Source organism: Perissodus microlepis, chromosome 13 (genome assembly GCF_051167445.1).
Source record: "Perissodus microlepis isolate ML-2025 ecotype Zambia chromosome 13, ASM5116744v1, whole genome shotgun sequence".
Taxonomy (NCBI): domain Eukaryota; kingdom Metazoa; phylum Chordata; class Actinopteri; order Cichliformes; family Cichlidae; genus Perissodus; species Perissodus microlepis.
In genome coordinates, this window is record NC_140473.1 from 13,016,635 (window position 1) to 13,044,616 (window position 27,982).

Genomic DNA, 27,982 nt, shown 5'->3' on the forward strand with positions numbered 1-27,982 from the left:
TAAAGAATTTATTTTCACCATTATAAAAGAAAAAAAAAAATAGTGCTTTCAGAAATATGACATTGAATTTATACTTGTTCATTTTACTGGCATTTAGTCAAAGTTTGTTTAATGACTGGGAACCTCATACAGGCTAAATACAACAGTTCATTTGAACACAATAATAAAAAGGAAAAAAAAGAAAAGAGAAACAAATGCTCTTTGTTCGTGGGTTACATAATACAAAAATACTGTAGCTTCATTATACATTTATTGACAACAGTGTTTCACAAATAAAATTTTTCTATAGTAATCATCACAACAGAAGGCAAACAGATTTGGAAAGCTTTGGCTGAATACACTGAGCTGTAAAGAAGTTCAATTTTCCACATCAGTAGTTACAAAGCTGTAAAAGACATGGGAGTGCACACTATACAAAAGTGTGTGTTAAAGTAATAAAAAAATGAACAAGATAAAACAAATCAACAGAGCTCAAACATGGCTATAGATAAAATGAGTAAATTTACATACAGAGAGGAATGCAAATCATGTCTTATGGCTGTCTGATGCATAAAACAACTGCATGGCTGTAAAATTTCACCATCAAAATTTTATGCCCCTGATATAAACAGATTCTGCCACTTCAGGAAATGTTTAAACAGTGTGAAATTTACAAAAGACAAACCTGATTAGGCATTTTTCAGTTTAGAAAAGCTGAAATGTAATAAAAAAGTGCAAGTAATATATATATATACAAAATATACAACATTAATAAATATGAACTGCTTACTACATGAAATGGTGCTGAAGTAATCCACAGCTTTTAAAAGGAGGATAATGTGTCTGCTGTTTGAAGCATACACATCCATCTTTACAGAAAAAAGACATGCTGGCAACCTGTGAATTAAGTTGCACTGTACAGAAAGGAGGAGGACAGGTATACTTGTCAGCACTTGATGTGTTCAAAATATGTATTCCATGAACTGTTCATCGCCCAACATGTCCAGGGAGAGGCAGTTGGTGGACCTGCGGCCATAGAAGGTAGGATTAGGCTGGCAGTGCAAGAAGGGGTAATAGCTGTGATCAACCGTGGTCTTTGTGTTTGCTGAGGCATCTGGTAGTCCAAAGGTGTAGCTGTGAGAAGAATCAAGTGGCACTGCCATCCCCAGGGGTGCAGGAGGAGGGACGAGGCGGACATCATCTAGGCTGTGGCTGTGCCGATCCACACAAACTTGCGCTTTTGATTTCAGAACCTGAAAGAGAGTTAAGAACAAAAAGTAAGCCAATGCATGAAAGAGGCCAAGGCAACCAACCAAGGAAAGAAAATATGACCTACCTCTTTTAACATATCCTTGTTATACAATTTCCCAGCATCTTTGTCACTGTGTAGAGCACAGCCTGTGTTTTCTGTGAAACACACAGCATATGATTTAAAAACTTAGCAAACAGCATGTGAGCAGAAACAAACAAACAAAAAACCCAACTGTTTGCAGGGTTTAAAATATTTATACCTGGTGAATGATTCTTTGAACAGAGTTCTCCACAATCCACTGAAACTCCTTCCAGAAGATCAGCCAGCTGGAACATCTCATCAGGATCATCTACAAGAACCTCGTCTGGACTTTGGACCCTGGTCTTGATCTCTGGACAAAAAAAGAAAATGAGCGGGGACAAAAAAAAAAAAAAAAAAAAAAAAATTAAAAACGTTTTAGAAATTTCATAAAGGGGTGCCCATATAACTCACTGGAATATTGCCTGGGTTTGAATCTGACCCAGGTCTTTCAATGTGCATCATCTCCCCATTGTCTCTGCCAGCTTTCCTGTACTCTCAACTGTCCTGTCCTCATAAAGGCCAAAAAGTACAGTGCTTAATTTTATTAGACCACCACCAAATGAAAGGTTTATACCACAGTTACCCTAAATTAACATTAATGTTTATTACCAAAATAAGTTCTCATCTTTCTGTAATGGTTAATCCACCAATGTGCACAAGCTCTTTAACTGAAATGACATTTTTAATGCTAAAATATTTCATTATCGTTATCCATGAATTTTCAAATTTATCCCTTCACCCCCAAAGCAGAAAAACAAAACAAAAGACAGTAAAGTACAATATAATTTTTTTCATTCAGATGGTAATGCAATGCTAACATGTTTACTTGCATTACTGAAAAGGAAAATATTTTTTGTTTAATGTGTTGCCCAGACTTAAAGGAAATTTCATAAAACAAAATAAAATAAAAAAGGAAGAAAAAACCCCCTGGAAGAAGCAAAGACCCAATATTAGATAGGACATTGTAATGCTTATTAAAACACAAATAAAGCACAAGTTTTGAAATGACAACACCATATTGTTTACTGAGCAATATGTTTTGCATAGCCAACAGCCTAAGAATGTGCTGTTCAATTATCACAGTACTATTAGCCACATTTCTCTTAGCACCATTGAAAGGCCTGGCCAGATGGAAAAGAGACAGCAATGATGCAAAACACATGCTTAGCCAGTTTTATGTATGCAAAGTCAACATTTAAATTTCACATTCTGTAGTCCTGTGATCCCACTACCAGCATGCATCTTTGAATGAAACACTGAGAATTGCACCATACTTAACAATGCTGCTAGATCAGGCTAGCAGACTGGAAGCATTAGTTTAATTCAGAAATATCTGCAGAGGGATGAACAGATCCTGTTTAAAGGTTTCATTTAAGAATGGTCTCACCTTCCTCTTGCCACCCTTCATCTTCTATTCGTGCTTTGCTGCTTGTATCAAATCCTGAGGTACAGGAGCTGCCTCGGCTGGCTGCTGAGCTGAAACACTTCTCAGCTTGCTGATGACCTTCGTCCCCCATGGAGACCATCTCTGCGCAGATGCTGTGTTGGCGAGCGTCCGCCTCAATTCCAGAGCTGCTAGTAGAGTGTCGGGAGAGACCGGGACTGCCTTCACTGCCTTGTGGATCTAAATCCAGATCATCACTGATGTAGGACTCTCTGTAATGCTGCTTCTCTAAAAATGAAAAAATAAACATGTTTCAGTGGGTTTTTTAAAAAAACAAACAAAAAAAAAAAAACAAACAAACAAAAACATCTACGAAAGAACTAGCATCCATCTTGTTTTCAGAAATTGATATAAAGTACTAAAAACCTAAGTACTAATTATTACTATTACTATTCTATATATTATATTACTAGTAGTAATAGAAGCCAATAGTGACTTTATAGAAAGTTTTTGTCAGTACACACCAAACTTCAGCTATAAAATCAGAAATATAGTTATATCTAAAATACTTAAGACATTTAAGGCATCACAAAAGTGCAAAAAATGTTTTCTAGTGGAATTGTTACAGATGTGATTACAGAACAGTTTTGTTCTTGGAACAAAGTTTAAATTTACTAACTAACCTCCAGAAGCTACTGTGACTACAAGGAGCCACCAGCCAAACTGTGCTCTGTTACTTTTCTTATCCTTTGACATACTTTCCCCTCGCCTACCTTTGCTCTCCTCCAGCTGGTGTAGGTGTTTGAGGACAGGTTGAAGGCTGAGGTAGAGCTGATGGCTGTTGCTCAGGTGCAAGAGGAGGTGGCGAGAGCGGAAAGATGAACCAGTGTAGTAAACCAGCTTCCTGGCGGATGGCAAGCCATCTGGCTGGATCTCGAATTTCTTACCCTGAATGATATTAACACATTATACACAGTGTAAAAAGCTAGGGTCCATTAAATAATTACCAGAATTCTACTTCTTCTTAACAGAGAAAATGAGCTGTGTGTGCTTACCAGGAAGGTAAGACGTCCTACATTTGACCAGGGAAAGTCATATATTAGCTCAAGTATGTTGTTCACCTCCTGAGAATACATAAACACACAAACACACTTCATTTACAAAACAAAAAACCCCAAAAGATTTGTGATTGTATAATCTACTTTGATGCTTTTAAAATTACAGATCAATAATCAACTGTCTTTTGGAGCCATCTGGACTCAAAAGAGGCGAAAGGCTTCTCGAGGTATGCCACGGTCTGTTGGCTTTGAAATCAGCCAGGCCTGGAGTGCTAATCCCCCCCCAGATGGCCCCTGACAGACAGATCAAAGAACTGACAGTCATGGCAGGCAGCTCCTATCTCCTGATGGACTGCTGGTGGTGGCAATCCCCCCCACATTCCTCACACATCTAGTCAGAGGTTTTATAAGACTACAGATACAAAAGAGCGAATCCCTGAGCGAATTAAAATGACTTTTCGCTTACATACTGTGCACTAATAATACGCTCACACATGCACGCACCTGATAAACTTGCATTCCTCGCAGGGTCAGACCAAGCAATGCCGTTCCCCTCTCCTCCCTCTTATCCTGAAAAAACAAATGATGAGCTGTCAGAGAGGCAGTGTGTCCCAGATAACACAGCTATTTCACTGTTACGCCCTGCTCATAGTTGGCTAGAAAATATGAGTTGTTATTAGCAACAAATTGGAAGCAATAGCAGATTACGTAATGGATGGGCCAAGATTCAAAGTTTCACTCAGTGGATGAGTGCTTTATAAATAGGGAGGACAGGAACTGGTATATATGGTTATATAAGTGCACTATAGCTGTTTGTCCAGAAATCAAATGAAGCGAAACAAAATGTGCTGGTGTTGCATTTGTTGGGGTATTTGGGTCAGAGGGAAGAAATATATGTGGAATAGATTCAAAATGAGCTTTGCATATGAAAGTGAGATGATTAGATTGACTCGTAACCTTTTGCAATCTGTAAAACGTGACAGGTACATCCTCCAATTGGCATGCCTCTTTGATGAAGTGGAGCATTGCATCACGAGTAGACATGCCCCACAGCTCCTGGTGTACCTTTGGCCCATGGCAGTGGAGATATTTCACTCCACGTTTAGCTATAATCTGAAAAAGGGGGGGAAAAGAAAGAGAAACATTGGCTTCAGAGAGATGAAAAGGTAAAAAACATTTCCTCATATTTCTGCTATGTGGTGATACCTACCCATGGGGGAAAGTACTCCTTGGGTTCAAAATAACGGGAAAGCTTTACGCCTTTCTCCAGCACTGGGTGGTCGCCAAGGTCAGCCTGCAGGGCGTAACCCGCCAGCTGGAAGTAGACCTCCTCCTGCTGACGACATTCAGAGCGTAGCACTCGCTCCCGCAAGTCAGAGTAGTAAAGATGCCGTGCCTTTCGCTCACTAGGGGAAAAGAACAAAAAAAACAAACAAACAAAAAAAAAAAAAAAAAACACACAGGCACCCAAAAACGAAAGGGAAAAGCAAAGTTGAGAGAAAGTAGGACAATGTTTAATGGGGAGAAATAAAGCAAGACAGAAGCATCCAAGAATTAAAAAGATGCATGTAGAATGTAAACAGGAAGACTTACCAAAAAAGTCTACCATTCTCTATGTAGTACTGCACTTTAAGGCAGAGAATCAGAGGCAATGATCTCTTTTGCAATCCCTGTAAAAAGAAATATGTTACAGTAGAGTTGTGTTTTGCTGACTGCACTTCAAATAAAAAGCTGTACCATACAGGCTATTAAACGCCCAATTAAATGATTTGTAGAGAGTGCTTTAGAGAGTGTATCAATGCCATAAACTACAATACCTTTCCTAAATCTTGGTTCCATTCCTTAGAAAAGTACTTATTGAGCTTCTCCTCCAGGTCTAAAAATATGTGCTCATTGTCTGGTATGGAAAAAAAGACAATCGGGAAACAAGGAGACAGTTAGTAACCAAACAAAACAGTAATGTAGCCAAGCGTAAAATTTACTCAACAATGGGATTCATTAGGGTGTGAGGAAAAGGCTTTTGTTCTTCTACTTTTCAATGGGGCTACAAGAAAAAAACAATGCCAACATTAATGTATCCATTTTCCAACTCCAGCATCAGCAAAGCAGCACAGACCAACCACTGCTGGTAAGAGCTGTGGGATTCTTTTAAGATTGTGCAGACACTTGAAGAGACAGGTAGATGCATTCAACAAACAGATTATATCTATATACACTGCTTTGGGTCGATCCTGCAAGCTCCCTGAATATAAGGCTGTGTTAATCACCAATTCATCATTGGGCCAAAAACCTGTTGCAACCCTTTTCCAAGCACAAATATGTCGTATCAATCTCTGTGTGGTTCTATGAGTCATACCACAGGCATTTTCAATTTGACCCAACTTATCTCTTCAGTTCACCCTTGTGTAGCCAAATCATGCCATTTCACAATTTTTTCCTTAAACCACTCATCTCATTCCCACTCTGACTCACTCTCTCTCATTTTTACCCTTTGTTTAGGCCTTTGAGTAAGAATTGAGTAATAGTCTCCCCCTACCTTTTATTCCTCCATTCCTACCCTCCTCTTCCCATCATCAATCCATCCCTCCACAGTGAAGCGGAGGAATGCAATTGTGCATTCCAGGCTTAATGAAGTTAATATTGCAGGAATCCAGGACTAAGTGATCGCTGACCCAACACCACAAAAACAAAAGGCTGCTTGTTCAAGTGGTGAGCCACACAAGATTACCAAAGCATTTCAATCTATTTGTACAACAGAAATGCTGGAAAACAGAAAGTTTAGAACTTTGTTCAGCAGCTAAAGTGGATTACACCATTCAATTATGCAGACTGGGAGGGCAAAATTATTATTATTATTTTTTTTTTTAAATTTCAGTGAAATGGCTTCCTGGTAGAAGTGTTTCCCCAACATTACGTGAAGAAGCAAAAAGAGTAACACTGAAGTAAAACATTATTGTAACCTAAACATTACCCTCTTTAAAACCCTATATGCATCTTCTATAACTACTGTGTGATCTAGTGTGAAGAGTCCTGTCAGGTTCGCAGGCGTAAGGTGTCCAGTGGGGATTTAATTTACCTTTAACTACTGTCAGGCCAAAAAAGTGAAGCTCTTTGATTCCAAGAAGCTCTGCCACACGATTCAGAACATCCTGGCCTGTGGACTTCAGCTAGAGTAGAGCAAAGAAAAAGAAAGTCTGCAAGTTTCACAAAATACAAATCTTTATCTAACCGGGGCCATCTGTAAAGTCCTCTTACTGAGCAGATCCTCTTAAGAGCACATCAAAAAAAAAAAAAAAAAAAAAAAAAAAAAGATATTAAACACTCACCCCGACAGTGATGTCCAGCTGTTCTTTGTTGGGGAGCAGAACACAAATAGTTCTCTCCTGCTTTAGTGATGTGGACATGATCTCTTGTGCAAGTTCGTGATATATGCTCTGTCTTTAACACTCAAGTCTTTGGGTATCTTTACTCTTCACTTTTATCTCTTCCAGGACAGTTCATCCATATTGCATCTAAAAAAAGATAGATGACAAAAGAGTAAGAAAAGTAAAGAAATGAAAAAAGAAAAACATGAGTAAACATGTAGTAAAGTAATCGGCATGAGTGTCTCATGACGTTTGAGAGAGAGAGAGAGAGAGAGAGAGAGTGAGAGAGTGAGACAGAGAGAGAGAGAGAGAGAGCATGAGTTACATTGTCTTAAAAATCATCTTCATGGAAATGTTCCACAAACGTGACAATCGTGTATGACTGAACTTGCTGATCCACTCATTTTTCGATGATCTCATAGTAACAGCTCATTAAATTACCAGTCATTAACTGAAAGCAACCAGATAATCCTCTTGCATTTGTTCCATTCCAACAAAACGTGCTAAAAATGAATTAGAATATTGCTAATTGTGCCTTATCAAACGCTACAAATAGTCACAGTGTAGGGCACTGGACTATCAACCTGAAACATGCCCCTCTACGCTGACCCTAAGCCCCAACTGGTACGAGGCTCATCTGATTAACGTCTAAGAATCAATTAATCAGGTTAATTACCGCCGTACGCCCACTCAGATTCCCTTAAATCCTCTGAACGATAACCAGTTTAACAGGAAAAAAAAAAAAGTAGATATGCATCACTGAAGGAGGGGAGGGGGGATCTTGTGCAAATTATCTTCAGAAAAAATGGTTTCTTATGTTATACTTCTGTCTTTTACACCCTTCACCCTCCTTTTTTGAGGTGTGGAAGATTGTACATTCAAAAGCACTTGATGCAATGGTGTTTATCTGTGTTAAATGACGAGAGAGAGACAAACAAAACAATTTATGAAAAAAAAAAAAAAAAAAAAAAAAAAAAAGGTGTTGTCAGTGTACAAAACAAGTTGTGGGAACTCTTGGCTTAAAACATTTGTTGTACCACATATGATTTATGGGCATGTTCAAACACAGCCCCACTGACACCTGGGTGTAAGCGCAACAGACAAAATAAACCTGAAATACCAGTAGCTCCAACATCTGACTTACTATTGACAAAGTCAAATGAAATTGTACGTTTACACTGAAAATGTAGCGTGGAAAACAAGTACAAAAACCTCATAGACGCATGTACATTATCATGCATGCAAACATGCGTTACTTTAAAAAAATATTATGCCTTCTGGGAGTCTTGGCTTGAAGTTAATTCACAGTAAACACACCAAATCTGATCAGCCAAATGAGCTATACCACTGCAAGCAGTACAATGCTGCTGCCATTTATGTAACAGACTATAAGTGAAACAGATGCAAGATAATTAAGCAGCCTTAAGCAATATTAAAACACAGTTCAACATTACAGTTTGCTTTTTTGTTTAAGACAATGGAAGCAGAGGCTGCAGATCATTGCTTCACGTATGAATTTCTAAGAGACATGTGACGCAATCGCTCTAACAGAAATTACGCTAATCTGAATGTTCTTGCTGTTTATTTGAGCACTGGCTCCGTTTTATAGTGTATTTTCAACAGCACATACACAAATCATTTGGAGCCTTCATATTTCATGAACATATGGTTGAAATAAGAAACAGGTGAGCAACTACCAAAATCAAGTTAAACCATACAAATGTGACCCATTTTATCTACATAACCTACGCTGCATCCTGTCAACAAAACACATTTACCATCAACCCCAAACGGTGCCACTTGAAGTCTTCAGACATCCCCCATGTTGCTGACCAATGTGGAACCTGGCATCCCATGTCAGCAACCATCTGTATGCTTTAATTCCCCTCCAAGATTGCTATAATCCCTGCGTATACTGCTGGCTGGTGGAAAAACAACATCCCCTGTGCAGTAAGCAAGCTTTCTGAAGGAGCAGGGATACTCACTGCCCGCTAAAACCACAACGCAGGGGGGTGGGGACCCCCTTTACACGCATCCCACTTTATGAGTAGCAGTTTGGTGGGACTAGTATATATTTCTTATGACTGAAAAAGTTCTCGTTTTCCCATAAAAAGCATAACAAAGTTCACCAACTGCTCGCTGATAATGGCATTAAAAGTTGCATCAGAAGGGTCCTCAACGCTCTCCAGGCAACTTAAAGTAGCTAGCAGTCGTTTAAATATAAACCTTGAGATGATTACACATATTTATGAGTTAGCTACAAATCAGTACAAGGCAAAAGTAGCTGACAACAAACAATTTATACCATTTACGTCTATTTTTCCCTCAGAGAAAACGTGCTTTCGGCCCGATAGAGTTTTAACGCGCAACAAGTGCATCACTAATAAGTCTGGCTTTTCTTTTAGCTACTTAGGTAAAAGCGCTAAATTACTTACAATCACAGTATAAGAGATGATAGAGTTCAACTTTCAGTCGCACGGCTTCTCAAAACGCATTTCTTCTGTAACCCACTTAAAAACATGACCGACGCAAGAAGCCCAAACTGCCGTTCACCTCCCTACCCATTGCGTGTTGTAGCTTCTTGAGGGCTTTGCTCAACCATCCCAAGCCTGGAACGTTTGAGCCAAACCATTTTGGATAGTTGTGGGGGTGCACAGTTGTAATCGAAATGTTTGTAAAACTTTAACTTCATATTTGATGAATATGCGAAATCTTGTCACGTTTATATTTTCTAGATAAACAAGTTTCTATACCCATATGAACCTATAACATTCCTACAGCGGGTTGCAGTTGGATACTGTTGACTAGACGGGGCAGACTCCCCTCATTTTATGTTAGTGTAGTAAGACGTGCTAATTAGAGGTCCCAAGCACCGTCTTTGAAAACAGGAGCTGCACGACCTGTATATAAAACTTTGTGCAAGCCTAGGTGTTAAAACGGTTCAAATACCTTTCGTTTCTGACGTGTACTTCCACTGTTTCCTGCGAAATTAATATGTTGAGCATTAGGTGCGCCCAGAAATCACGTGACGTGAATGTGCACCATCCCGGTTAGTGAGCCGCGTTGAGTGTATCCAGGGTTTTTAAATGGGGCCCTATTTAATCAGACTGAATAGCTGATTTTACGGTTCAGGGAACTTCGGACTGAAATTAAATTCTGTTTAAATGATTAGAATCTACTTAACACCACTTATAACGGGTATGATACATTTTGTCCGCGACTTTCATTTTTGTAGAATAAAACTACACTAGGAATAACAACTTGATAATAACAAAAATAACAATTGAACTCCATTAGCAAAAATTCACAACACGCCTCAACCTTCTGGGATAGTGCAAAAACCCTACTCTCACGTCTTAAGAACAGGAGGCATTAATATTGTCACTTGTAAGTTTCAGATCAAGGCACACAACCTGTGGATCAAAACACTACACAAGAACCTCTATAGACACGTCAAACTGCGACGACACCGCCATCTGCAGGCTAATTGCTGGCACTGCATTGAATACGATCAATGAACACAATCGAAAAAGCTCAAGTTGCACATAAATGTTAAAATTAAAATAATATGCTACACAACCCTACTCTTAATCAAATTTAGCAGATAAGGATGTATTACTTACTGATTGACATTTCAGAGATTTTGCCTACATGCACCAAATGCTTAGGAGTGACAACGCTCCCAATTCCTGAAATGAACTCCAGAAAAAAAGACAAGTCGTATACATACTTCATAGTATGCATATTTAATGGTACATTATGATGATATATAAACAACTGTCCAAGAAACATTTCTCAGTTTCAACCAACACTTCCAGTTTAAACATAAATAATCACCAAATGATTAACCAAGTGCTTTCGATAAAAGGTTCATATTACCAACACGTGCTTTTCCTGAATCATGATCATTGCTTAAAACCCCGTAATCAAATGTCATGTTGTCGGCAAAGCTTTACGCTCCCAACGCCAGGCTGGGCAAATGTGCAGAATGCTGTAACTGTTAGAGACAGCATAAAGATTTCAACCAAAGCCAAGGCTGAGAAACAACCCTTTCAAATGCAATCTTTGCCATTAAAAATGATGGAAAATTGTTGATAAAAAAAAGTAACTTGTACAAATGACCATTTTCAGTACAAAAGCTTGTAAAATGTAGTTGTGGTGCAAATCAATGCAGTGTCTCTTAAATTTGGTGGAAAAAAAATCATTTGCAATGGTGAGGACAGTACGTGCAGAATTGACTTGGGTCAGCTCACCAAAACAGCCATTTCTTTTTTGTAGCAGCTACATTTCCAGTTCAGCATCTAAAATTAACTGAATAACTTTGAGTAAAACAATGTTTTAAGTAAAAACAAAGCACATAAATAACACTGAAAATATAGCATATGAGGAGGGGAAATAATTTAACCACCCCTCCAAAGAAAAAAAAAAAAAAAGGAAGTAGTAGAAAAATAAAAATAACAAGATCCATAACCACCGATTCCAACATCATCAGACAGAAACCACAATTTTCCTTATATGAATGATAATTAAAAAAAAGTTATATGCATTTAAAAACAAAGAGATAATCCAGATACTATAATCAGAATAAAATTTAGCTGCGTTGAGGTATACGCTCCACATTCCTCTTGTCCAGCCAAATGTCTGAATCTGTCGCAGTTCTACTGAAAGAACTTGAGGCCCGCAACAAGGAAGAACTTCTCCAGGAAGATCTCAGAGTCGAGGACGGCGATGTGAGCAGCCCGGCCGATAAGGGAGTTGGCTGTGTTGGGCAGGGCGTGAATGACATCATATCGCACTAGATTGCAGTCTTTGTTCTGAAGCACTGGCAGCAGCAAGTTTTCAATCATCTCAGCGTACACAGGACCTGGTGTAAGCAAGACCAAAGAGGTTGGTTATAGTCATTTACTTTTAAAAAGACAGGAGAATCATAGTGTAGAATCATACACTGCTCAAAAACCCCCGAAAAAAAAAAAAAAAAAAAAAAAAAAAAAAAAAACACAACAAACCCGAAACTTTTCAGATCACAATGGGAAAAAAAAATCTTTCTGATATCTATACTGATATGGACCAGGTATTGTGAAAGGATGTCACATTATTCGATGTAAATGAAATCTGGGTTGAGTTCATAGACACCTGGAATTTAAACTAAAACAAACAAACAAAACAAAACAATGCAGCAGGCTAGTCTATTTGCCAGAATTACATTAGAGCAACTCAAAAATGGTACTCAAGTAGTTTGTATTTCCGAATTATGTTGTTATTCATGTCTGGCAATGTCGAGTCGTGCTCCTATTAAGATGACAGATGATGTACTGGGGGATCCTCTTCTAAAACTGGACCGGTGCATCCCTGAGCTCTTGGACAGTCTAAGGTGCAACCACGCAGCATCGGACATTCACCCCAGTGGCCTGCTTTAGGTATTTTGTAGGGCTCTGCCAGTGTTCATCCAGTTCCTCTTTGCACAAAGAAACAGATACAAATCCTGCTGATGGATTAAGGACCTTATAAGACCTTGTCCAGCTCTCCAAGAGTAGCCATTTCCTGGAATCTCCTCTATGCTCTCGAGACTGTGTTGGAAGAGACAGCAAACCTTCCGGCAATGGCACATATTGATGTACCTTATAAGAGGATTTGGACTAACATCTGCATCCTCATGCTACCAGTAGTGACACTGACCCTAACCAAATGCAAAAAAAAAAAAAAAAAAAAAAAAAAAAAATGGTAGGAAAAAAAAAAAGTCAGAAAAGAAGAGGGAAAAAATGTCTCTCCCCATCTTTAAAATTTAAAAACACTCCCTTTTAGGGGTTGTCTCATTGTTAGCCCTCTGGGGCACCTGTTAATTTGTTGTCAACACCAAAGCAGCTGAAACAGATTAACAACCCCCCGCTAGTTAGCTGACCAGATCAATATCAATGCCACAGAAGTTTAAGTGACTTGATGCTCTAATTAGAGTGTTCCTTTCATTTTTGAGCAGTGTATAGATTAGCATTAGTTTGCCAACATCAATTAGAAATCATAATTTATTCTTTATTTCTTTATGTACAAAAAAGACAAGTAAAGAAATAAAAGGAAAAAGGATGTAAAAAATTCTGAAAATGAGGAAGAAAGGAGAAATCATTTGAGAAAAAAAAAAAAGAAAAAAGGTAGAGCCAAAAATAGTTTAGTCACTGTCTAAACACACAACCGGAACTGAAGGTCACACATTCGAGGGAAACTACACTACATGGTTGAACAATAAGTGTGCAGTGTAATTGTCTGAGCCTTTAAGACTCAGCTTTTCAGGCTTTCTTACTTTTCTTCTGCATTTACCAGACATCTTGAACTTGCAAGTCACATCAGTGCACATAGCAAGGATCTTGTTTCAACCCACCTGTTTGTTTGTCCTTCAATGCAGTTTTGCACATTTCTATTCGAGCAGAATGATAGGGAACATAGCGATCCTGCAGTGACCCCACTAGCACCACATTCTTGAAAAACTGCAAACCTAGAAAGGTGTATGAGTATAAGGTTTATATGTATATATATATATATATATATATATAAATCTGATCTTCCAAATATACAAGCGAAAACACATCTGGTTTAATTTATTAAAAAAAAAAGCTTACCAGATTTCTTGCTGAGCTTATAGAGGAAAGTTTGGCGAGGATCAGAGTGATCACGACATGTCAGCTGCAAAAGTGACCCAGACTTTTTCCACTTCTGCATGAACCAAAGGCCTAAAAACAAAGTTATACTAGTTATTTAACAGGATCCATCACTCTGACAAAAGAGACAAAACACACACAAAAAATAAATAAATAGAAAACATCAGCTACCAATAAGCTGACTAAAATATGGAATCTCTGAAAATACAGTCAACTCTTCTGACGTTCACCTGTATTCACCAGAGCAGAGCTGTTGTATAGTGTCCCCAGGTGAGGCCCAGAAAGGGAAAGAAAAGTGTGTAGCTTGTTCAGGTAACATTTAAACCTGGGTCTGGTCAGCACTGAGCGGACTATGAGGTTTCCCAGCGAATGACCGACAAAGCTGCAAAGGATACATCGATATAAAAAAAAAAAAAAAAAAAAAAAAAAAAAAGATGTAAAGACAACAAACAACATTAAAATGGAACACTTTCACTGACATACTTTAACAGCATTAGACATGCTTTAAGGAAATCAGTTAACTGAATCACCAACTTAAATCTAAGTTCAACAAAATACAAGCAATTTCTTAATAATTATGTTATGATATTAGATTTGGATTAACAGAATGCATTACCTTATCTTTGACACTGTAAGGTTGTATATCTGAATGTACTGGACTATTTCATCCAGCAATCGGTCCGTCATTGACTCAAAGTCAGCAAAGGTGTCATTCTGCAGATAAAAATAGTATTAAATAAACACGGCAATGAAAATCTGAAAAAAAAAAAAAAAAACCCAAAAAACAAAAACATTTTCCAGGTTTATTTTCATATCTATACCTGATTCCTCTCCGACATTAGAAAGTCTATACGAGCACCAGGCAGTCCAAGCTCCAGGTAGGTCTTCACAAGTCTGAGGTCTGCACTGTTACCTGCAGCAATAAAGGGAACAAAATGCATCCATTAATTTTTTAATAAAAAAGCAAACTGATTTCAAAAGCAACTCTCAGAACTTTTTCTTACCGTCCAGGCCATGGACACAGACTATGAGATGGATGCCTTCCTCACAGCTTTCATCTTCCTCCATGCTGAAATAGGGCACAGTGGATGCCAGCTCAAGCACCTCGCTGTACAAGAACCCAGGAAGCTTTAGCTGCTTCATTTCTTCCTTGGCCTTAATAAACCTGCACAAAAAAAACCCCAAAAGCCACAGGTGGATGAATATTCATCTGTAACGTGTGAAATTTGACAATTGTGTGCATGAAGACATTAAGTGATATTTTAAAAAGAAAAAAGAAAAAAAAAAAAAAAGATGACTCACGCTTTCATCTGTGGTGTGGGTGCGCACTCATACCACTGCAAGCTTGAAGAAACGGAAGTGGCTGAATAGGGAGGTCTTCCGAAGCTATATGCAACACTGCTGGCGGTTATGTTTGAGCAGATCGGAGCTTTTGATAAATCTTTTGTTTCATGGAGGTAGCCAATGCCAAGTTGCTCAAATGAAAGATTTGTCTCTTGAGCAGCTGCATCCCCAACCTGCTCATCATCAGCAACACCATTCACAAAAGCGTAGCCATCACCTTCCTCATAGTAACCATTCTCTATCATCTCATGCTCCGTCTCATCCTCATCCTCCTCAACCTGTGGTCCTGCCTGAATTCCCAGTGTTATAGCAGATGTTTCTATAGGGCTGATCTCAGACACATCTGTGCTAGAGCATGAGCCGAAGTAGTTCTCAACCATTCCACGTTTTACCAGGTCAGTGCTACTGGTGGTGGCAGAGTTACTGGAGGGGCAGGCTGTATGAGGTTCACTACGGGACTCCTTATATCCAGAGCTGGCTGCTTCCTGTAGTCCCAAGTCAGAAATACATATTAATTTGGGGTCTGTTTCCAAATCCAAAGAAGGCTTTCCAAGTTGGGAATCCCCTGTAACAGTGTCAGGTTTGCAGGCAGCATTAGGCCGTCCGCTGATATCTCCAGAAAAGACTAAACTCTGCTCCTGCACCAAGATGCTCGATTTCCTGCCACGGACTTCAGCTCCACTGGAGGCCCTAGAGGAGCCTTCACCTTCATCATCTGAAGGCAAGGAGTTGATGGAAGTGAGAGATGACTGGACTCCACTGACAGCGCTGATGCTTTCTGGGTACAGAATTTCTCCAGCCCCTCCAGGCTTCTGCACTGTGCTATGCTGAACAGGTCGTGGTGCAGAACTCTGGAGGGCCCTCTCAGGCTGTGGGGCCGCAGCAACACCTGATTCCCCAACACATACGCCAGCACAGGTGTTTTGTCCTAGAACAAGCTGAGTGGCAAAGGAGCTGGGCTCACTTTCAATGCCTGAGTCTGAGAGGCGAGATGAAGCACTGGGGGCTCCTCCGTCTGTTAGTCGGATACAATCACTCTTTACCTGTACTGAGACTACACAGGACTGGCTGCGCTGCGCTGTCTCTTTACTTGGCCTTTCAAATACAGATTCCACAAAAGACTGTTGTGAGTCACAGAGGTCTGTCTGGGTAATCTCAGGAATATTACTGTTGACTCTTCCTTCAGCCTGACATGGTAGAGCCATTACTTTATCATGTTGGTAAGGGTCCTTGTTACTTCCTTCCACCTCATTTTGTTTTAGTCCAGCAGACCATTGTGGCACCTTTTGGCCACTGTGGTCTTGTTTGTCTTTTGGAATCGGTTGGTTACATGTAGCAACAGCCCCAGTACCCGCCTGGGGATTACTCTGAGTGTCCAAGATTGTAGGATTTGTAAAAATACCTTTCTGACAAGCAGCATTAGTTACATTATTGTCCACAACAGCATCATCAGCACGGTTTCCAGAATGTACTGATGTGACAACAGAGTCGAAAACAGAACTGGCATTAGTCCTTAAATGACTAGTTGTGTCCCCCAGTAAAGTACCTTGTTCCTCAGCTTGGTTAAGGGCAACTTCCCCTTCTTTGTACTTTGAGCTGCTGGCACCATAGGGAGCTTTGAGGTTCTTATAGCCCACCAAAACCACAGAGTCTTTAGAGCCTTGTCTAATCAGCTTCTTAGAGTTTTCAGCCTTTGAATTTTTCTTCAGTTTGACTGACTTGCCTTTGGACTTAGGTGGTGGATCACAGTTGTCAGGCCAGGGGTTATCCACAGGGGCACATCGTGACTCAGGTATTGGGCTGGCTGCTGCACTGAGGTCCTTTGCATTAGGCTTGTCTGTTTTAGCAGAAGCTGAGCCAGTCCTTGTATTGTGCATGCCCAGCCAGGGTCCATCCCGATCTTCAAGATTCAACCAAGTTAAACCGAAAAACAACAAAAAAAAAAAAGCCCAAAAAGGACACAAAACAAAAATATAAATATATTTAAAAATCAGAAACATAACTAATTAAACAAAATAATGACTAAACAACAAAACAATTTTACTGACCTTCAGTGATAGAGTCCAGGTATCTATCCTCAAATATGATTGGTAGGGAGCTAACATCACCATCCAGGTCAGCACATTCCACTGGAAGTGGAGGCAAAGACAAGAAGTAGCTGGAGCTTTTGACCGCATTAGTCATCTGTTGGTGACTGTGAGCACTGAAGGAGGGAGCAGAAAGAAAAAGAAAAAAAAAAGCAGACAACAACTCAAATAGAGAAAAGTTATAGTATGTCAGGCAAGTAAGTACTGGTCCAGGCCTGATAAAAGGAATGCTACATTTCACAATCAAGGCACGCATGCCAACTTGACTTACTGTAACTCCTGATATGCCAGTGCGGATTGTCTTGGATGTTCAAGACAAAAGAAAGCCTCAGCAAACCGCCTGACCTGTAATAACAGTATAAAATAAGAATTCAGTCTATACTGTGGAGGTAAGAGAATAGTTATGGATCAAAACAGTAAAGATTATCACCACTAGCAGATATCTAGCAAAATGTTTAGTAGGTTTAAAAAGTTGAACTCACTCTTAGTGTATGATGCTCCACAGCTAGTATGGCTGCAACATGCTCCTGCAGGGACACAACCTCTAGGAATTGTCCCCAGAGAGCCATGAGCAGAGAGCAGAGTTGAGCCAGGTTCATATTAACTAGTTCTGCCAGCTCATCAGGTGACTCTGCTTTTTGCTATAAGTACAAACATACAAGTCAACCAACAGGGGGCTCAAGTTAGCAATAAACTAAAAGCAAGTTTCAAAATGTACAATTACAATATACTCAAAAAGCTCTACAAAACATGCTCTATTACTTTTAATGCAGAGAGGGCACAACTATCTGGGCAGGATTTGAGGGAGCAAACTGCAAAAGACTGGTTATCTGATCTACATAAATATGAAATACTTTCAGTTTCAAATGCTATTCAATCAACTCAGAAGCAACACAATGCCTGCTCACAAATGCCACAGACGCAATGGTATCTTAATAATTTGCTGACACACCTTGAGCCATTTGGTATAATAAAAGATTCCCATCCTACAGCAAATAAAGCTTTCTATGCAACTCCCACCCCCCAAAAAAAACACAAAAAACACAAAAAAAAACAAACAAAAAAACAAAATACCCCACACACACAACAGAAATGAACAGGCCTTACCTTGACTTGTTCACATAACTCAGTCAGACGGGCCTCTAAGTCAAGTTGTTCTGAGGAAGCAAATTCAACAAATTATTTAATCATACGGAAATCTTCTGACCTTGTAATCCGACCACATTAAGAAAGTTTTATCAGAGAGTACTCGTTTAAGAAAGTATTTTTAAATGTGTTATGAAACTCTTCGTCCAAAGCCTGGTTATTAAGGTGGAAAGAAAGGATGAGTATACAGAAATTAAAAAGATGACAGCAGCTTATTTTGCTTCTAAAGAGTGGGTTATACAGAGGCCATGGTGTTTTCAACAAGGAGGAAAGTGAAGTGAAAAGAAAAAAAGCAGGAAAAAAGCAAGCGGAGTTGAGGTACAGTACTTTGGGACATACCTATGTAGACGTGCCTTTGACTTCGGGGATAGGGTCTTCTGAGTACTCGCTCATAAAGGACTTGCATGCTGGGCTTGGCTAGTAAAATTGCACATATAGTCATGTTTAACCTTTTTCATTATTTTTTCCCCTAGGATGGGTTACTATCTGCCAGTTGTGTGGATTGGGTTTCCCAAGCCATAATTACAACAGTGAGTTGTGTCTGGCTTTAATCTACTGGTTACCAGACTTCCCTACTGGAAGCAAGTGTTGTAAGTATAATGAACTAAGATCACCTGATTAGATCTCTAAAACAACTCAGTAAGCTGCTTGTGCAGTCAGTTTAAAGGGCTTAATGTGATAATGTGTAGGGATCAAGTGAAATGATATGGCCTCACAATAAACTTGGACACAGCAAACACAAAAGAAAAACAAAACAATGACAGTCCACTGATTGCAAAAACAATGATTAAGAAGCTATAAGTATTATATTTAATTGTGCGTAACTCTGAGAAAATGGTTTTTTTCCTCAGAGGCTATAAGTTTAAAAAGTGTGCAAAAATAAATATAAATTCTTATTTAATTAAGTCTTGTATTTAGGGATAATGCATTGCTTTACAGCTTGCAGTAACAACACTGTTGATGCTGATATTAATGCACAATGCTGCATACCTAATTCCATACGATGAGAGGAGGGCAGGTCCTTAGTAATGGAGGTGAAGTAGCCAAAGAGGCCCTGGTAGGCTATTAGGAGATTGGAGCAAAGGTTATGGTGCAGACTGAAGGCATGCTGCAGACACTGGTCAGATACCAAGAATGTCCTGCCCTGAGGAACAAAAATGGGAAAGAAAAGGCTATAAAAAAAATAAATAACTCTGTGAACATTATTATTACCTTAACATTGTAGATAATTCGCTCATTAGCCACTGCCAAAACAGAAACTCTTGGACATAGGGGAAAAAAAATATACATTTGTTGCCTCTATTTCAAGTTTTACTACTCAAAAAAGTGCCCATGAAGAGAATTTAGAGGCACCTGTTTTTTAGGGTTGGTAGAGCATTTGACTGATGTATAACATCCTCACAGAATTATTCTAGAAAGAAAATGATTTAAAAATGCCTCATTACTCTGGTGTTATAGTACCTCCACAGAGCACTATGAATCATAACAGATTATTCTGAGTTACTTCCAGGCATTTGTTTTCCTTATAATAGTTACTTTACAGTGAGTGCTGTACACCTTGTTGTCAAATGTGTCGATGGGTTGTTATCCCAATGCTGCATATTAGTGGAGTGATGAGGGGAACTGCAAGTGTAGACTGATGTGTAGAGCTGTGAAATTCACCACTGTGTCAACATAATAATCAAAGTCTACATTTTCTTCCTTATAAGAGTATAACTAGGATTCCATAACATATTGCACACTGAGTACTAGATTGCAGTCATTTTTTACTTAACTTAATGCAGTCTTTGTACTATTTGTGGAACATCACAATACGAAAAAAAGGCATCTTTTAGATCAACTCTGAGGTGCACAATCATCTACAAATAAAGCAAATATTTCCAGATACATTTGGTTTGCTATAAGACAAGACCACTTACATCTGGCGATACTTGCTTGACATAAGTGCTGCCAAACACGACATTCTCCAGAGGTGGGATGACTGAGTCTTTGCTCTGTGCTGGAGCATTGCGGTTAAGCCATGTAGATTTGATGGGTCGAGGTAAACTAGGAAAAGAGACGCTGAAGTCAAACTCATGCAGTCACCACAAGATTTTAGTAAGCTTTTGACTACTTTATATTTAATTCTAACCCAAAGTCATAAGTTATCTTAACTGCTTCAAACAGACAATCTTGTGGCATGTTTAAAAACAATTTTAAAAAGGCATTATGTTGAAGTTTGCTGCATACAGCAAAGCCAAATGACATCATAAAATCATGTAAGAGCTTCAAGAGCTGTGCTTGAATTTTCAGTAAGGTAAATCACCCCTTGTCTGACCTGATAAGGGGCTGATGTAGTGCCACAAGGGAGGCATGGATGGCTACCGAGATGACAGACAGGTGGAAGTAGTCAAACATGACATTGATGTGTTGGTGGATGCCTCGCTGAAGGCTAAAGTGCAAACGAAGTGTGCGACCACTGATATTCTGTAGAGAGTTTGGATCATCTGGCCTGCAGAAATTATATAATAAAGAACCTTAGAAGTGCCTTATTTGCATAAGAGATGCAAATGTCAAAATTATAAAACACTGTATAATGCACACAAAATATTTCAACACCTACGTGTAATCACCATCTGTGAAATATAAATCCAAGGAGAGCTGGAAATCCATATCATTGAGGGACTCTTCTACCTGAAGAGAATGAAAAACAGTAATTGGTGGTTAAATAGTGAACTTCAAAGCCTGCGTGCAAAAAGCAACATATGTGCCGGGCTGATTTGAAGCTACCAAGATGTTTTTTGTAATTTGATGGTATCAACTCTAATAAGCCTAATACATTTTGAAACCGTTTGCTTGTTTGACCTATGCCCCAAGAGCACACCAGGTGTCAAAACAGTTTCTGCTGTTCTAACAGAATGCACTAAACTCCACATATCTGTTTATTCACTGGAAAAGCAAAGTGGCACAAATAAGTTAGAAGCAATTTCAGAGAAGACATTCATTCTGACAGCTGCACTGATTTGGGTCAGTAAGAAAGAAAAATCACTTTGTCTCCATTTCTGTGATATTCTGCAGACGCATCATGCTCATACTGTACTGCTTTTGGCTGAAGGCAGCATCTGGACTTCCAAATTGTGCTCCTGTGTCTGAAGGAGGAATTACCCAGCATTTCTACCAAAAACATGTTCCACACTAACTCTTTAGATTTTACTTTACAGTTAGGACAATGAGTCTGATTCCTAATTTGACAAAAATGTTTTTGCCTGTTAAGACGATTTCTTTAATATAAATGCATAATTAACAAGACAAAATTGACAAAATTTGTTAAAAATGTTTTATTACAACCTCTTTGCATGTTTGTTGCACATTTATTTTGATTTTCCTCTCTGCAGGGAGGGAAAAAAAGAAGAAAGAAATCTTACTCAACATCCACATTTCAGCTTAAACTGTTTTTTTCCCTTTCCTGAAACACAGAATAGGGAAGCGCAACTCCAGATGGTAGATGTTTGTATGGAGGACTCGCTCTCAGTTTCATAAACCACAGACACAACAGTATCCAATACAGAAAAACAAGAAACCTTTAACGCTGACTATATTTAGCTGTGCAACAGCCGGTTCTGCTTCATGTGACGTATTGGCAAATACACTGTAATAAATAAATGCCTTGTATAAGTAAAAACAACATATTTATTTTCTAAACGTACCCTCTTTTCATCAAGCAGCATCATCACTTTGAAGAGCAGGACATCATTGACAACAACCTCTTCATTTTTATACAGGATCTGGAACGTTTTGCTGCAGATGACGTCATCTTGGACTGATGCAGGAAACGCCAGATCAGAGCCTAGACAAAACTATGATGATTAATTGCGGGTTCATGAAAAATTATCATTAAAGAATTATAACCTATCCTGCCCTAACATTACTATTTCTAACGATAATAGTGTTTCTATTATCGTTAGAAACACTAACACCATGCATGTAATGGTATCTCTACAAACTACATTGGAAATTATGTGACAAGATATATCTTATGTCTGTAGCTGCAGTGGCAGATTTGGTCCTAACAACAATTTTACAAAATAAAGATAAAACTGAAATCAAAACACCTATCCCCTACCGAGGACCCTATATGTCTGACACAAATGTTTTGTATTAAACAACAGTTACATTTTCTGAGAATAAAAATGGTATAACATACACCAAGTCTACCTGACTTTTTAGCAAAAGTTAATCAACATCACCTATACAGTTACAGGTATAAATCAAGCCCTCTGATATGAAAATTAGCCATGTACTACTTAATGCATACTGCAGGCTACCAAAGCCTTATTTAATGGCTTTAATTAGGAAAAATCTGAGAACCGTCACTGCTTCGGGTTTACCAATATTAATGCAACCTTTGAATACATGTTTTAATTACTATATCAAATTAGGCAAATGTATTAATAAAATATTGCCTTTTCATGACAGAGACATTACAGACCACATTTTGCTTCCCAATCAATCACACGTTGTCTTTAGTATTCTGCATGATGTTATCATTCATCATTTACATACCACATTTTAAAGAACTTACCTCCTGGGTGAAGTAGACTGGCCTCAACCTTGTGTGGGACGCGGGGTGGCACCTTAAGACTGGCACGCAGCTGGTAGAACCTGTAAATACATATAAATCTTTTACGTCTTTCCCCGATAAAGATGACATTTGACAACCTCCCCTGCACCCGACACGTTTTCATATCCTAGCTGCACAGGCAGAGACCACCTTCATTAACGTCTGATGAACACCCAGACATTTTATTCTATAAGCAGGCCGGAAATATAACAACGACTGCTCAGTTCAGCAAAAACGATTCAGGTTTTTAAACCTTTAAAAGCCCACTAGTAGTAAAGAGCTAAAATGAAGACATCCATGAAAGACAGCTCTACGTGCTTGGTGAACATTATTAGACATGCTGTAAAAGGGGAACAAACCGCACAGGTTAGCTACAAGTGCTTCAACTTGTAAAAGGACACTTCACCTCTAATAAATGAATAATGAGCACTTTCTTTTGCAGTCACTCATGTAGTAAACCTAAGCTCTTAAAGCACTGATGAGTCAGGAGCTTTGGGCAGGAGTTTTATCTCAGCACTGGGACATATCATTACAGTGCTGTTATAAAAAATTATTTCCAGATGTTAAAGATCAAAACTGCAGCTTAAAAAACACAAGTCACTTTTCTTCCTTCCTTATGCTTCCATTAAACGTTGCACAGCGCTGGACGTCTACAAAAAGAAAAGAATGTCTGCATGGGGTGTATTATTCCAAACTGGCAGGATGACGGAAACTTTGGACACCATCCTGCCCAGAGCCACGAGGAATTGTATTAGGGACCAGGAAGTAACAGCTGAAGTCAAAGGGGTAAGTTGGACTGAAGCTTCCAAATGAAGACAATAAAAGCCAGTAAGTGGTTTATTTAGAGCAATATGTGCTACGCTGCTAAGTGAGCTCAGCCCATAAAAATGATAAATGTATCTCTTAAATCTGACATGATGACCTCAAGCTCTGCCTTTACATTACTACTTAGATCCAGTCTGGCACATACATAGTATGCTGTAGTTAAAACAATATATTTAACCAAAAATATACAATCACCAATTTCTAGAGACACCAAATATTGGTATTTTAATAAATACATTAAAATACTTTGGGGATATTGTGAATAAGAGGGCTCATCTAATGCACCACCATCCCGACATAACTTTAAACTGGGAAAAAAAAAAAATCCTCCAACACTGGACACAAAGCTTGACAAAGCTACGTCCTAATTCAGAGCAAGCAGTGGCTCAGTCACACGAGTAAAAATAGGACAGCAATCCCCTTGAATGCCCCCCCAAAAAAGTGGCTGCCTGGTTATTGATTCTTTTCCACTCCACATTTTGTGCCAGATTAATAAGTAACATATGTTACTGAAATACTCATAGTATAATCACTTATACTGTGACTTTGCATAACTGTAAAATGTTAAAATTGTAATAATATCATATTGTGGGGTGATTCCCACCTCTAATTAATTTGGTTTCTAAAATTATCACCAAATACAGCCAAGTAGCCAACCTGTGCCAGATCAAATGTTATTCTGCTGTACCACAGTCAGCTATCTTTTACAAAATGTAAGCACATTTGCAAAAACAACATTATCTGTTTTTGTTTATTCAAGTTATGTTTGATTGTTGTTCACAGCATGCTATATTTAGGCATCCTAAAGCATCAATGCTCATGCTTCAATTAACGGTAGATCATTTAACTATTTTACCACGCCAGCGGCAATATGATAACCAAGATGCAAATTCAAATTTGATGAGTCAGAAAAGAGGAACTCCTCCACATCTGTATTCACATGGTATACTTCACTGCATGACTTCAAAAGTTACTAAACTTCTTTACTGAGTACTTTTTACAAACTGTAAAAATCACAGTTTAAATACATTTACAGTATGATCTTTATCTCCATTATCACTGTGGTGTAATAACAACAATTATCAAAACAAAGAGGTAGATTTACATATCTGAAAAAGTATAGTCAAGTACTGATTTGCATATTTTGTACTGTCTGTACAAGAGCATTTGTGAGTGCCCTGAAGGTCTGAACAACATTGCCAAGTGTCCTACATTGGCTGGGACACTCAGAGAACACTTCCTGATCCTCTCTAATGCAAACTGCAAGACAAAGCTTGTTCGGGTTTCTTCAAAAACATTCCAGCACAGTTGAACAATATTTGGCATAACACATTGTAAAAGTATATAAATATATTCTGGGGAAATCCATGTCATGGATAAAATCCCTCTTAGACTCATGCCAGGAAGAAAACATGGAATTACTTTTCCAAACACTCAGACAAAACTCACCCTCTCTGGAACAGGTCGACATTGTAAAACTTGTGGAGCTCCACAGAGAATTCCACTGTGGCCTGGACTTCAGTCATCTTGGTCTCTACAGGCAGAGGTGCCTTACATCATCTGGGATACACCTGTAGGCCTGCAGGCAAAAGTAATCAAATTAGTCATTTCAGTTTCAGCAATCAGGTTATTGCAAAACCTTTACACTTGAAAATACAGTATTTAAACTGAGTTAAACTGAATGAGAACTTCTAAAAAGCTGTAAAACGACTCACCTAGGTTTACAAAAAGAAACCCAAGGTCAAATCAGTTAAAAGAAAACATCACCAGCAGTCACAAGAGTGAGTTTAAGAATATATAACAGTTGGGTTCATTTTTAGAGAAGTTATTAGGGCATAAGGTCTAAATTTGGCACACGAGGCATGCTGTCCTCTGGGCCTAATTAGTTAACAGCCCATAACAATTATAGAATTGATATGACAGGATAAGAGAAAATACTATTAATAACATTGCACAAAATAGCCCTGAAATACAATATTACCAAATGGTAGTGTTAGAAATACACACAGACATACTTTAGACCTTATTTAAGACAAGGGTGTATAGTATTTCTGGCCGTAGCTGAGACAAAATAAAGCTGGCAAAAACAATCATGCAGACGCTTGCTAAATTAGTCATATATTAAATTAATAAATCATCCACTGCGAGATATAATAGCTGTTCATGCCAGCGAAAAGTCATGAGCTACAAAAGACCACCATGAACTTGATCGGGTTAACACAGATGCCTGACAAGATCCAAGGTTAATATCCCTTTCTGAATTCTGTTGCTTTAAAAACACCAAACAACAACAACAAAAAAAACTCCTGCAAATTAAGTGGGCACAACACAGAGGACATACAAGGACGCCGTCGGGTAAATTTGCCTTTGTGGTCATGTTTGTTTTGGGTATCAATTCCCTTTGCAAGCCTAGCATAAATACTTTATGGTCATACTGAGTTTGCAAGTCAACTGATTAACTAGTTTGAATGAATCGAGCAGCCAAATGCAATTCATACCAGACTAAATTAGATCAAATCAGTGACTGCAGCTTTTGTTAAGCTTTTGGTAACTAAGCTGCAAGACCTATAATAATGTGATGGAAAACTTGACATCGTTACCCTGTCAAACAGTTCCCCGCTGTGTAAATGTTTCAGTACACTTTGATAACATTATGGATTTATGATGCACTGAAAGTTTGGTATTGGGATTGTAGCAGCAACTGGTCTATCAGGTTTAGTCTTTAGACAAAAGCCCATCTCCGACAAGGTGTGTAAGCAAAAGTTATATACGTGGAGAATACAAAAGATTAAGTAAGGCGTTGACCGAAATCTTGAAGCATTGCTGTCAATACACCAAACAACCTGCCAGTGCGAGCTGTATCCACTGAAACGTTTGTTCAAACGTAACAATAACACAAAACTGTCACTTTTAGAACAAAAAACACCACCAAAACAAAATTACATATTTCCCCGACCAACAACCCGGCGATTGGTGATAAGACGATGTCTCCGGCACTTAAGAAAATGTAAGACACCTCAGGGAAAGTAAAATCTAAACATCTAGTTCTGTTAAAATATACATGACAAGGCCTTAAGACGTCGGTCGGCTCGATGGTTTCTTCTAGAGCCAACAGCTAAAACCCCAAACCAATACAGACAAGGAAATAAACAGCTGTTTAAGTTGTAACTTAGCTTTAAGATTTAGATGCTATAACTAGAAGGAGTGAGGCAGCAAAGGTCTCCAGCTGAAGGGTAGAATCTTTGCAAGGATTCCATTTCGGTTACAGGTGGGAAGCTAACAAAACATATACTCCCCCAAAAGGATCAGAAAATGTTAGGAAAAAATCGGCAAAGACAATACACTTTAACAGACCACCCCCCTGAAAACAGTCTCCCTTGACAGTGCCTTAGCTAACGGTAACACTTAGCAGCGCTAGCCACCCACTGAACAGTTGCCACCGGGTAACATTAGCTGCGCAGTCAAGCTAACGCTACTCACCATTTCGCTGGGAAGCTAACATTAGCCGGCTAACCAACGTTAGCTCAAATTTCAGTCCTCTCGCCGTCCTCTAACAGTGAAGTGCGGACAGAAAACAATGCCCCGCTGACTGGTTCTCCTCCCGGCCCGGTCAGCTTGATAGAAAAATTGGCGTTAGAATGTTACACAGCGTCACTCGTCCATGTAGTTATGTCTGTGAGCAGTGTTTGCTAAGCAGGGAGCTAACTGTGCTCAATCTGAAGAGCTGACAACAGACGCTGTTCTAGCTGTACGCCTCTCAACTGCGCGTAGCTGCACATACCGGAGACGCAGCTGACATGCAAAACTACTACCGTTAAATGGAACACCGCAAAGTTCAACAAGCACACAATAATAATAATTAAAATAGGAAGAAAAAAATATTTTTTTTTCTCCAAAGACGTATGTTTATTTATGTTGTAAAACTTTTGCATAACACTGTCACTTTTTTAAGTCATCATCCAGCCTGTTCATTGTTCTTGTGACCACATCCAATTCACTTACTCAGTTTAATTTACTTTCATTTAATTCATTTTATTTTTGATAGCCAATGTCACAAATAGAGGTGCAGACATAAAAGCATTTTAGGAAATGTGGTCAGTTACATGTACAAAAATAAATTTAAACAAACCATCCAAAATACATAAACAACCCCACACACAGACTTACATATAATACAGAGGTAAAGGAAATAATTCATATATAAAATCCCTTGA

At 38.8% G+C, this 27,982-nt stretch overlaps 2 protein-coding genes across 5 annotated transcripts; both read right to left on the bottom strand.

The window, feature by feature from the left end:
• Positions 1-92: 92 nt before the first annotated feature.
• On the bottom strand, positions 93-9,743 carry LOC146374800 (FERM domain-containing protein 6). 3 transcript variants are annotated; one of them, XM_084948408.1, is made up of 14 exons: positions 9,555-9,727; positions 7,081-7,266; positions 6,831-6,921; positions 5,572-5,651; positions 5,348-5,424; positions 4,965-5,160; positions 4,712-4,867; positions 4,259-4,324; positions 3,752-3,820; positions 3,470-3,644; positions 2,700-2,984; positions 1,491-1,622; positions 1,316-1,386; positions 93-1,232 (listed from the first exon to the last, which is right to left on the bottom strand). In XM_084948408.1, exons 2-14 carry the CDS (start codon positions 7,156-7,158, stop codon positions 942-944), a joined length of 1,767 nt encoding a protein of 588 aa, XP_084804534.1. In that variant the 5' UTR covers positions 7,159-7,266; positions 9,555-9,727; the 3' UTR covers positions 93-941. The 3 variants fall into 3 exon arrangements, with proteins under 3 accessions (XP_084804534.1, XP_084804535.1, XP_084804536.1); XM_084948409.1 differs by lacking the exon at positions 9,555-9,727 and adding an exon at positions 8,898-9,520; XM_084948410.1 differs by lacking the exons at positions 93-1,232; positions 1,316-1,386; positions 1,491-1,622 and adding an exon at positions 1,725-2,239 and having other exon boundaries at positions 9,555-9,743.
• Positions 9,744-10,846: 1,103 nt separating this feature from the next.
• On the bottom strand, positions 10,847-27,541 carry fam135a (family with sequence similarity 135 member A). 2 transcript variants are annotated; one of them, XM_084948405.1, is made up of 21 exons: positions 27,249-27,541; positions 25,218-25,347; positions 22,905-22,984; positions 22,030-22,169; positions 20,946-21,016; positions 20,661-20,834; positions 20,263-20,389; positions 19,334-19,487; positions 18,683-18,760; positions 18,305-18,354; positions 17,680-17,838; positions 17,469-17,542; positions 17,159-17,313; positions 15,069-17,010; positions 14,771-14,931; positions 14,588-14,679; positions 14,383-14,480; positions 13,997-14,148; positions 13,728-13,838; positions 13,490-13,603; positions 10,847-11,983 (listed from the first exon to the last, which is right to left on the bottom strand). In XM_084948405.1, the coding sequence occupies exons 2-21, from the start codon at positions 25,292-25,294 to the stop codon at positions 11,778-11,780; spliced, it is 4,215 nt and encodes a 1,404-aa protein (XP_084804531.1). In that variant the 5' UTR covers positions 25,295-25,347; positions 27,249-27,541; the 3' UTR covers positions 10,847-11,777. The 2 variants fall into 2 exon arrangements, with proteins under 2 accessions (XP_084804531.1, XP_084804532.1); XM_084948406.1 differs by lacking the exon at positions 18,683-18,760 and having other exon boundaries at positions 27,249-27,540.
• Between the last annotated feature and the right edge of the window lie 441 nt (positions 27,542-27,982).

What these genes read in the sequence shown, in the direction of transcription:
- LOC146374800 (XM_084948408.1), bottom strand. Translation starts at nt 7,158, where the DNA reads ATGTCCACATCACTAAAGCAGGAGAGAACTATTTGTGTTCTGCTCCCC. An exon ending in AGGAGTACTTTCCCCCATGG is followed by an intron (nt 4,868 to 4,964) that starts GTAGGTATCACC and finishes CCCCTTTTTCAG; the next exon opens with ATTATAGCTAAACGTGGAGT. An exon ending in TGAAGGGTGGCAAGAGGAAG is followed by an intron (nt 1,623 to 2,699) that starts GTGAGACCATTC and finishes TTTTTTGTCCAG; the next exon opens with AGATCAAGACCAGGGTCCAA.
- fam135a (XM_084948405.1), bottom strand. Translation starts at nt 25,294, where the DNA reads ATGACTGAAGTCCAGGCCACAGTGGAATTCTCTGTGGAGCTCCACAAG. An exon ending in TCAAAGGCACGTCTACATAG is followed by an intron (nt 18,355 to 18,682) that starts GTATGTCCCAAA and finishes TTGCTTCCTCAG; the next exon opens with AACAACTTGACTTAGAGGCC. An exon ending in TAATGTCGGAGAGGAATCAG is followed by an intron (nt 14,481 to 14,587) that starts GTATAGATATGA and finishes TTTTATCTGCAG; the next exon opens with AATGACACCTTTGCTGACTT.